Source organism: Bactrocera neohumeralis, chromosome 3, assembly GCF_024586455.1.
Source record: "Bactrocera neohumeralis isolate Rockhampton chromosome 3, APGP_CSIRO_Bneo_wtdbg2-racon-allhic-juicebox.fasta_v2, whole genome shotgun sequence".
Lineage (NCBI taxonomy): Eukaryota > Metazoa > Arthropoda > Insecta > Diptera > Tephritidae > Bactrocera > Bactrocera neohumeralis.
Window position 1 is genome coordinate 29,755,843 of NC_065920.1, and position 12,249 is coordinate 29,768,091.

General features: G+C 35.8%; 1 protein-coding gene across 1 annotated transcript in view; it reads right to left on the reverse strand.

Moving 5' to 3' along the window:
* LOC126753613 (neural-cadherin) overlaps nucleotides 1–12,249 on the reverse strand; it is a 283,478-nt gene that overhangs the window by 17,334 nt on the left and 253,895 nt on the right. The window contains 1 exon segment of the mRNA XM_050465203.1: nucleotides 10,364–10,605. Within this exon segment, the coding sequence (XP_050321160.1) occupies nucleotides 10,364–10,605 (242 nt within the window).

Sequence of the window (12,249 nt, forward strand, 5' to 3'; positions counted from 1 at the left end):
GACACCAGAAGAGGCGATACGTTCAAAAGACATGTTTCGGAGATTCCACAGTCAAAGTGACAAAAGTGCTTTGAGAACTGGTTTAAACGTATGCAAAGGTGTATAGATTTTAATGGAGAATATTTTGAGAAACAATAAAGCTATTTGCGATAGTTAAAATTTGCTTTATTTCTCTAATCCCGAAACATGAAAGACAACCTAAGTATAACAACTCTATATGCTTTTCGGTCGGCAATACACGGCCTTGTAAGGCGCGGTGCTCGATTAAAAACAAGTTTTAGTAAATTCTATGTATGTAATTGTATTTAAATACGCATATTGGATTTCGTCGTGGCTTTGTGCCGGTTAATGGCCGTGTATTATAATATTGTGGTTATGTGGTTGAACGCGTTCATTTAATGCGCTTTGTGGCTAAGGGCTGTCGCTGTTCAATTGTGAACATAAATGTAGTGTAATTTAAAATTTATATATTTACGAAATTAAATTTAAACGTTAGGCATTAGTGGTTTAAATATTTGCTATGTACATTTTTGTATTATTAATTAATATTGTTGTTAGTATAAATAAATATTTAAATTTAATTGTTTAATTATAGTTTTAGTTATTTAATAAAGTACAACTTCAATTAATAATTATAATATATTCGCGGACATATAAAATAAAAAAGTAATACAAAAACTACAAGTGCTGCTCAACAAATAAAATAAATAAATAAATATTTGCTTATATGTAATGCTAAATAATTCAAAACATTCACGCCAAATTCGGTTAGTTCCACTCACACATCTTACCTCTTCAACTTTCAACGCTTTACGATTTGCATTTTATATGTGTGTATTTTACTATTTGTTTTTGTTTTTTGTTTTTACTTACGAATTAGTGTACTAGTGCAGAGTACTAGCGCTATTATGAAATCACGTGATGGCGTTAACACGCCGGACGCCAGTAATTCCAGTTCGCAATTCATGCCGGTGAAGCCCATCGGACAGTGGCACTCATATTTCTTTGGTGGATTGTGATCGCGACAACGACCACCATTCCGGCACGGAAATTGCAAACACTCATTGTCGTTGACACATTGACTGCCCGAAATTTTGTAACCAGCCGGACACCTAGGTTTATATATTGTTGGTTGGTTGGTTTGTTTGGAGAGGATAACATGAAGGAGAAAATTTTTGTAATTCTTTGTTTGTGTGTAAATTTGTTAACGTGTATGTATGTTTTGTATAAATATATCTACTATTTTTAATATATATACTATGTGTGGCTATGTACTTGCTTGGCAGCATGTGCGTAAGTTGTGTGTATGGTATGTGTGTGTTAAAAACCATAGAAGAAATTAATTAGAAGTTTATGGAGAGATGAACGCGTTTCGGTGCTAACAACTGCAAAGGAAGGTTTTTGCAGTGTTTGTGCGGCTAGAGAATTGTTTTCGTTTATTTTTGTATTCATTCTAATTCTAGAAATTGCTTTTACATTTAAAACATACATATTTGTGAAGTTAAATTTCCAGCAATGTAGATCAATAAATCAATATAATTGTAAGTTGGGAACTGTCTAAAAAAAGTTGAAGGCGTATACTGTATTATATGTAGTTAATGTAGTATATAGTATACCATTTAACTCGTTGAATATTTTTATTTTTATTTTTAGTATTTCCCAAATATATTCAGTGTGTGTCTATTTCACACGAATAAACAGAGTCTTCTAAAACTAATGCAATACTTAAATTTTTCGCTATTTCAATTAATCTTCACAGTTGATGATGTGTTGATACTATTCCGACGATATTTTATATGAAATATTTGAACTGCGCACGCCAAGCTTTCATTACATAGTTTTAAAATGTTGTTCAATAATGAAGACACGTTGTTTTATCTTGTAATGCTCACTTTTACTATGCCTAAACTGTCCAAGCAATAATAATAACAAAGTTGAGTTGCGAGTTAAATTCGTTCCAAGAAAATGATGAGATATCTTTACGAAGTTTGCCATAAATTATTGCCCAAGGCAACGAAATAAGCTCCGAAAAAATTGTTCACATCGGACTACTATAGCATACAACTGTCATACAATCTGAGTGATCAAAATAAAGTTCTTCTATGAAACCTTTTGAATTTGTGAAGAGTTGTATATAATATTATAGAACATGGTCGGACGAGAGAATTTTAAGTGTGCTCTGCCCAATTCACACAATCTGCGCCAAACAACCGTGGTATAAGACTCATCACCATCGCATATAAGGTCTTATCGAGCGTACTGTGTGAAAGATTAAAGACCATCGACAACAAACTGATTGGACCTTATCAGTGTGGCTTCAGTCCTGAAAAATCAACAACTGAGCAGATATTCGCCATGCGCCGAATCTTGGAACATACCCGTAAAAAAACGAACGACACACATCATCTCTTCGTCAATTTCAAAGTTGCTTTTGGCAGCACGAAATGGAGCCGCCCTTAAGCCGCTATGTGTGAATTTGGTATCATCACAAAACTAATTCGGCTGTGTAAACTGACGTAGAGCAATACCAAAAGCTCCATTAGCATCGGAAAGGACTGCTCCGAGCCGTTTAATAACAAACGAGGTTTCAGACAATTCGACTTCCTATCGTGCGACTTCTTCTATCTACTCTTAGAGAAAATAATTCGAGCTGCAGAGCTGAATAGCGACAGGTACAATCTTCTATCGAGTGTACGGCTACTAGCGTACGCCGATGATATTGATATCATTGGCCTCAACAGCCGCACCGTTAGTTCTGTTTTCTCCAGACTGGATAAGGAAGTGATGGGTCTAGTAGTGTATGAGGGGAAGACGAAATATCTCTTGTCATCTAACAAACAGTCGTCGCACTTGCGACTTGACTCCCACGTCAAGCAGAAAAACTGTTGCCAACAGGTGCTACTTCGGACTGAGTGGGCAATTGAGAAGTAAAGAAATATTCTGCGGAAGATTTATGGTCCTTTGCGCATTGGCAACGGCGAATACCGCAGTCGATGGAACGATGAGCTGTACGAGATATACGGTGACATTGACATAGTTCAGCGAATTAAGAGACAGAGGCTACGTTGGGTAGGTCATCTATATGGATGAAAACACTCCACCGCTGAGAGTATTTTATGCAGTACCTACGTCAATACAGAAAAAAATCGGTGCAACCGAAGTTACGGATTTTTCTTCTCTTGTATAGAAATCGTATGTAGGGTCTATTATTAGACACGCTGAACTAAAAAATATATTACTTGACTGGAGGCGACAAATGCCTGCACCAAAAAATCAGCGGAACGCGTCTAACCAAATTCGTGCGTCCGTATGTATAATGTTCTTTACTGCTTTTTCGGTGGCGCAAGCTAGTATAATCTGTTCGATTCGTAATTCTCTAACGTTTGCCGTATAGAAGTTAACTTATATTAGCGTAATAGTACTCTAAGGCTTCAAATATTGGTTTTCTCATGAACTTCTATATTTTATGGAAAACAATTCTTGGCTATTAAATCTTTTTTTTAATATATAAAAGATTTCGTTGTTGAATTTCTTAAATACATCCAAAACTTCTACTTTTTTTTGCTGGCAAACCAGTAAAGTATTAACCTACTATTTCTACTACTACTTTTTACTCTCACAAATCCTTCTTTAACTTGCTCACCACATACAAATAAGTGCGTCAATATGTAGATATATTTATTAAAATATCAAGGTCTATATACTAGGCATGTGAGCGGCTGTAAAAACTTAGCTGCTGCTGCGGCGTTACAATGCTCCCTGCTGTGTGGTTATAAATAACGTAAACTTAACAGTTTACTCTGAGGAAGCTGAGAAAAAAAGATGTATGTATGTATATAAAAACTAAAACTTTTACTTTATTCCCTATCAACCATAACTGACCAAAACTATGCGCGAATTTTCTTAGAGCTCAAGCTTTCCGCTTCCACGGCAGACTGCGCGCTGCTGTTTGGTTGAACACATGCCTACGCACATTTCTGGCACCATATTTCATGCCAACCATACTTTATGCCCTTATTTTATAAATTTCTTTTGCATTTATTTTCGCGCCAAGGCAACCGAATTTTTCGTTTATTTGTTACCATATTTTTGTATATTTTTTGCGAGAAAATATTTCAAAAAGTTTAGCTTCAAATTCCCTCCTCTTTGAGCGTTTCCATTTTCTACTTTATTTACAGTTGCCAGTAAAACGATTCGCATCTATTTTATTTAAGAAGAAACTGATATTTTTCCACCAAACCGAAAAAGTCTCAAGCTCAGAATGGAACTTTCAAAAAACGCAGCAAATGTATACACACGTTGCTGCCACACAATAACGGCAATGGATAGTAATGGAGAGGAGACTCAGAAAACGCCACACAGCGCAGGCAAACACATAGCTACTAAATCGGCGCATAAGCAACTGGCAGCGAGAAATCACAGTGTATGAGCTGGTGACTCCATTGGCAATGCATCCTTCGCTTGCAACTGACAGGCCGGCTTTGGTGATGGTACGACATGTCGTGTGCAGTGGATTTGTTAACTTTACGTAGAATTTCATGGCGCTTAAAGCAACAGCAGCCAGCCAAATTGTTTGTTTGATAGACGAAGCTATTTGGTTACCTGAATCGCGCAGGCAAACACTTGCCACACATACAGACACACAGTCGTACACGCACGTGTGTCGCAAAAGTTGTCTGAAAGTGAATATGCGACTTATTGGTGCGATATCAGCGCTCAAGTACGGATTTGCAAAAAGCATTCAAGTCATATGTGCGAGTGTGCATTTGTGTGTGGATATGGGGCAACATGACAACACCATAAATTATTCAAAATGCTGCAACATGCCGTGAAATATAGATATTTTGTTGTGAAAATATTTCCGTATAAATATTTTCTAAATGCTACTATCCACATATACCCACACACATATTACATAACACACTTGCACATAGTCGTAGATAAGCGAATTGGAAGCAAATGCGTGCGTACAAGTCTGCAAAAGTTGGCCCGATTGCACATACTTGAAGAGGAGATTTGAAGAAAGCGATTGGTCGCATTATTCGGGTACTGCGAAGCGTGGTTTTAAGGCGCTCACTTGGGAGTTTGACGCTCAAAGAAAGTTCTTTGCCGCTGCTTTGATGGGGGAATTAGGAAAGTTGAATTTATTTTCACATCGCAAGCGCCAGTTGTGGCAAAGTACTTAAGCGCTTATGCAGTAGTGGCGCGACAATGCTTTTTAAATGCACGAGAAATGTCTTAAAGGCAGTGATTCCAAATGAATATACTAGAAATTTTGACATTAAATATTTTCCTTTCGCGTTTCTGGCAAATAAATTTATTCAGTTGTGAATAATGACTTGAATGATAACGTCGCAAAGCTTAAAAAAATGTAATTTCTTAAGGCTTAAGATGAGGAGAGTCACACTCTGTGTTTATACTCCTCACTATAGTCTCTGTCAGTCTCAGCCATATACTTAGTCCTGCCATAAGTTCCGTTACAAGTTTTAGTAGTACATGTTTTAATCAAGTAATATTTAATAAAACAATATTATAATAAATGAGCGATGCTAAAAATTTTTTTCGAAATGATTACCCATTGATGTCATACAAGTCTTCATACAATTCGGTCATTTATCAACAGCAGCGCGCACAGTTTCTATTGGTACTGACTCTCCAAATTTCTATGGTGTATTCGACAAGTTATGTCTTCTAACTCTGAACAGAAACTGTCATCCAAGGGACTCAAATCTGAATTACCATATAGCCATTCATATGCAGCTATGGAACCAAATAGTGCCTTTAAGCCACTAAGAATATTATTTAACTACTTTACAGAGCATCTAAAACATCTGGTTGGTACACTTTTGCTCTTTTATTCAGAAACGAAGAGGCGTAACGCGTTTACAAAAGACTCATCACCAAATAATAGCAGCTGCATGGTGACCACTTTGAACCCTTAGGTTAACATTTTTTGCGTCTTTGGATGTGTTTGTGTAGATTTTGTCGTTTTGCTTATTGAAAACTTCTTAAAAATTGAAAACTGTTTCATCTGTTAAAAGGATACTTTCATAGTTGTTCACCGTGTGCCTCTGATGAAGCCGCTTGCATATGTTGATAGTTATTTTAAAAATTCCAAGTGGATTTCTACGAATGCTTTCGCGAACAGGTTCATGAATAAACTGGTTCAAACCACGCACGAATGATCACTCCTTTTTCTGTCATGAACTTTAGCCGTTTTAGAGAAACGATTATTTTCAAAGCAGTATGCGGTCTAGGGGCTAAGAGATATACTATTGTACGAAATGGATTCTCTTCGAATTTATATGACATATCTCACAGATTGTCCAATATTTTTGACAAAAAGTTCGTAACTGGAATCTTTAAACACATATGCGGTGTCTAGGCACTTGAATTATTTTGGTCCGATTCGATACATTAATTGATGCTTGATTTGCACACTGGAAATTAATAAAATCAGATGGAATTTAAAATTGTACGATATGCAAAGTAGGTGTGGCTATATATCTGTGTAGTACTTAGTAAACCATGTCGTCGAAATGTCAAGAAAATATTAATACCCAATTTGGTCAAGATCTGTCGAGTAGGTTCTGAGATATGGCTTTGCTCCAAATTGTAGGCTCTGCCATGCCCATGCTCTTATAAAGGCCTATCGTATTATGCCAAGTCTAAAATTTAATGTCTCTGGCGAATTTATTTCTGGATTTATTGCGCTTTTAGTAGTTCTTAATTGTACCGTTATACAGGGAGTATGCGGGAGTTATCAGCGAATTTCATCCATTTTCCCAGTGTTAGTAGGGATGCCTAAGGGATTTGTCCTGAACGAAAATTTGGATATTGTATCTTGAGTGATTTACGAGATATTTACTTAGAGGGCGGGGTCACGCCTAAATTTTAAAATAAACTGTTGTTCTCTATAGTAACATTTTGAAAGAATATAAAAATAACGCCTTTTTTCTGATAATTTGTTCTCAAATAAAGCTTTGTAAATTTTGTAACAAAATTTATGGCAGGTCTAAGGTCTCAGGTCCCCTCTCATGCCGTCACATTGTCTGGAGGATGATTGACAAACAAAATAGGGTCTAAAAAAGCGAATGGTCTTGTTAGCTCATGGATTTTCGACATTTTCTTTTGTGCTTCTTTTCGAGCTCCGATTCAAATGCATATATACATAGGGGTCCTTTGTATATAAAGATTCACTTATATACATATATCTCACAGACTTGAACATCATTCCTGAAACTACTTCTCTGAAAAAGTTTAGTCAAATAGTTAATTTCGTAGTTGTCCTTTAACATTTTTATACCTGAACAGGGTATATTAAGTTTGTCACGAAGTTTGTAACACCCAGAAGGAAGCGTCGGAGGCCCTATAAAGTATATATATAAATTATCAGTATGTTGAGCTAAGTCGATTTAGCCATGTCCCTGTCTGTCTGTCTGTCCGTCCGTCTGTATATATACTAGATATCGTTTAGAAATTTTGCAAACGTCATTTCCTCTTCAAGAAGCTGCTCTTTTGTCGGAACTGCCGATATCGGACCACTATAACATATAGCTGCCGTACAAACTGAACGATCGAAATCAAGTTCTTGTATGGAAAACTTTCACATTTGACGATGTATCTTCACAAAAGTTGGCACAGGTTATTTTCTAAGATAATTATGTAATATACGTAGAAATTGTGCAGATCGGCTTACTATAGCATAAAGCTGCCTACAAACTAAATGATCGGAAAAAAGTTTTTGTATGGAAAACTTTTGCAATTGACACGATATATTCACGAAATTTCTAAGGCAACAATGTAATCTCCGAAGAAATTGTTCAGATCGGCTTTCTATAGAATATAGCTGCCATACAAACCGAACGATCGCAATAAAAGGCTCGTATGAAAAACTTTCGCATTTGACGTGGTATCTTTACGAAATTTGACATGGATTACTGCTTAAGGTAATAATATAATCTCCGAAAAAATTGGTCAGATCGGATTACTATGGCATATCGCTTCCATATAAACTGAACACATGGTTACTAAAAGAAATGCATCTGTGAAGGGTATATTAGCTTCGGTGCAGGCGAAGTTAACGTTTTTTCTTGTTCTTGTTTTTTTTTGACGTTAGTACATCCGTATTATGTAATGCTATTATATTGCAACCAAATTTTGCCTTACACATGACAACCAAATGACAACACTGGAATGATCAAATTTCTGTAATCAAACACGCCTAAAAAGAAAAGATATGCATGCGTACTAAAGAGTAACGTATCACCGAACCAGCTCAATCACTTGCTCGAGCTTGTCTAATTTTTAAATAGATTTAAGGTTTTATAACTTTTTGTTAGGCTTTAAAATAAAGCAGATTCAATAAATGTAGAAATATGTTAAAAAATGGTAAAATGAGGAAACTACGCGTTAGTTATCTATAGTTTTCAAGAATAAAATTAAGTTCACTTATCATACGTAATACAAAATGCTGTGGCTATTACGTCCGTTAGACCGCCAACTATCGTGGGTTGCCTTACATAATAGGCGCACTAATCTGATGACAGCATTTTTACACTGAAACTTTTGTATGTCCTTGTTTTTGTACTTTTGCGGTCATAGAAATATTACAAATATTTAAATATTACATAATTACCTGTGTTAATAATTAACGCTACCATTTTTTGTACAGTTTATTATGTACTTAAATTTACACAATATTTCCTATTTGCAAATTGCATTAAACCAATACTGACAAATGCGGCAAACACCAGTTGGTGCTGCAGTGAAATTTTTCAATATCAACAAACCGAGAAAATACCTGTACATTCCGTTGTACAGAATTTTTAGAGCATTGTAAAAAATGTGCAGCTAACACACAGCTCCACAAAAGCTAATAGGTTCACACACTTTTTCTGACTTTTACTCTACTGTAAATACGTGTATATGTGGCACGCCATGCGTTGCTTTCAACGTAAACCAGAGAGAAGAGATGACTGTGGATGCTGTGCTAAATGGACACACAGAAAAAATAATACACAATGAATACTGAAATTTTTATATCTAAATACATATATATGTAGTATGTATATGCATACATTTTACGGTGCAATAATGAGATGAGTGAAAAAAGAGGCAAGCATTGAGGCGTGTTAAAAAATGCGTGGCCACAATTCAAATATCACACCTTTATACTATGTGGTGTATTTGTGTTATTTTATGAATATAATATGGCTAATGGAAAGTGTAAATATTTAAATAAAAAGCCTAAAAAATTGTCGTATTATGTAAATATTAAGTGGCAAGAATTTGTGGCATGTAAACATGATAAGGTGCAAATGCGACAATGTTGTGACACACAAGTAAACACAGCACAATATATTTGCAGCAAATGTGGCAAATGAGACAAAAAAGTTTGCATTTGACTGAGTGTAAGCTTCCATGTATACACACGTACATATGTATGTATAGATGAGTGTGCGAAAGTGCGCTAAACGCTTGAAAAAATGGCATGCAAGCTACGAAATGGCTAAGTGGGTAGGGATTTGAAATGAATGAACGAAATGAAAGGCGCATGATGAGATAAGAACAGAATGGTTACTATATATGTATGTATGTATGTATGTATGTAAGTATGGATATAAAGTGGCTGAAGCGCAAAATGGGCGGTGTTGTTACTTATGGTGATATGAAATGATGTGAAATGATATGCATGGAATGAGGCAGGTCGAAAGGAATTGCGATTTTCATACATATACATATGTAGATATGTATATGTATATCTAACTTTGCTAACATTTATACAAATAAACATATAAAGATATATAGATGTATATATATATAAATGATGATGTTTGGGTCCAACATATTTCTTTTACATTAGCACCAACACCAACAGAGCATTTCCACCAACGCTACAAATCGGGCAATTACATAGATGAAATTAAAAAATATATTTATGTATATATTTTAATTATTATTAATGTTGCATGAATAAAATAATATTATTGTATATGTATTTAAAACCAAAAGTAAAATGTTTTTCGCTTGTGAATATTAAGGCAACAAATTAATGCTTTCAGCCTAAATATAAATATATGTAAGTAATTATGATTTAATATTGGGAAAAATCAAAGCTGAATATGCGAATAAAAAATTGTTGCTACGGCGAGCAGTAGGCGTTGTTGCAAGCAGCTTGCGAGATGCCGCACAAATCGCTAGACTTTTTTTAATTTAAAATTATTTTTTATTTTGTTGTTTTTGACGTTTAGACGACGCTCGTTTTGCATTTGCTATTATTAATTTCTACTTCTTTGTTTTTTTCTGTCATCATCTGCGACGCTCATATACATATATTTTTTACTACTCATTGAATGCTCACTCAGTATGACCAGCAGGCAAACCAATATGGCCGCCAGTGCGCCCATGCTCAACTTCAGCGTCTGTCCCTCTTGCACCAATTCGCAATTCTCGCCCCAAAAGCCATCCGGACAGATGCAACGGTAGCGCAGACGTGGGTCCAAATTGATGCAAGTGGCACCGTTTAGACATGGCAAGTCCAGGCATTCGTTGCGATCCATGCAGCCTTTGGCGTCTGGCGACATGACGCGTCCTTCACCGCAACTACAAGCCGTTGTTGTGCATGTCGAAGATTTTGTTGTTGTTGTTGTTTTGTTTTTGTTTTGATTTTATGAAGCAGTTGTTTTATTAATTTATTTACGTGCAGCGCATGAATATTTTATTAATTTGTTTGTTTGCGTTGATGACGATGGTGGCAGTTGTGGTGGTGGTGGTGAAAAAGATATACATACATACGATTTATTTATAATTATGTTATATTAGGTGAAAGTTATATGCAAATGCTTATACTCATTATAAGGATTTTAGAATTTGGCAAAAAGTCGATGTGAAAATCATGAATTTTATGGATTTTTTGCTCAAAAGCGATATGTGTATGTGTGTGTGTAAATGCTTAACGTTCACCAATGGTTATACAAATGGTCATGTGTTAGAATCAGTTGAAAATAACAAATACTTAAACTTTGATATTTGTAGTAATTTAGTTTTCAAGTAAAGGTTGTACTTTCTTGGCGAAGTAACTCCGCACAAACCACCTACCAGTTGAAAGACCGGTTAGTTACCCGGTAGCGCTACCAGTTATTTCTGTTAAAGTTACTATGAGTTCCTTAAGTCAATTGACAATTCTAACCGAAACTCACACAACCACCTACCAGTTAAAAGACCGGTTAGTTACCTAGTAGCGCTACCAATTATTTCTGTTAAAGTTGCTATGAGTTAATAAAGCCAATTGACAATTCTAACCGAAATTCACACAACCACCTACCAGTTAAAAGACCGGTTAGTTACTCAATAGCGCTAACAGTTATTTCCGTTAAAGTTTCTATGAATTGTTTAAGACCCAATTGACAATTCTAACCGAAACTCTTGTGCACATGTGTGTGTGTGTCAGTTTTCGCGCTAATTCTTTCTATGTACAGTAGTTTTGGTAGCAGTGACTTGCTGGCTTCACGGGTTGACTGTACAACTTCGTCGAAAGTTAATAAAATTGGATCATATACATACATGCGCTTACATACATCATATATGTGTTTACATAAGTGCATGTCATATTCCCAGAATTGGGCAACAAAGCATGTGACAGCATCCGCTCCCCAATGTCCAAACTGCATTGTGCTTCGAAACTTTCCGAAAGGCTTTCCTTGTCAAATTCAATGCAGTCGAAGTTGCAGTAAACTTTGCACAAATTATATAAATATATCTAGCGTATATATAAAGTGTATTGTATGCGTACATATGTATTATACTTTCGACCCATTACATCCTTGTAAATAGTTTGCTTACGCATTCGTTTACTTGAAACCCGCTTTTCTACGTTTTTTTGGTAATCAACCTTGCTTGCAACTGCCTCAATTGTGGTTTATTGCGTTTACTTCACTTCGCTTCGACTTTTGTTATCGTTGTTTGGCTGTGTCCACATAGTTTGGTTTGAAGTCTTGTTAGAATTTCGAAAATTCGAAAGTTTTCGAATTCAGCACAAATGCTCTGCATGTTTTCCCTAATTATTTAGAAAGGAAAAGTTTCTTTGAATAGTGACAGGTGTGTGTGTGCAATAGCAAGCTGCCTCGGCTGCATGCGTATTAGTTTGTGGTTATGGAAGTGGCTGATGTGGTATCTCTTCGGCAAGTTTTAAGCCGACAATATGCCGAATATGTGACATTGATAAGGAAAGTTTTGTGGCTTAGTTAG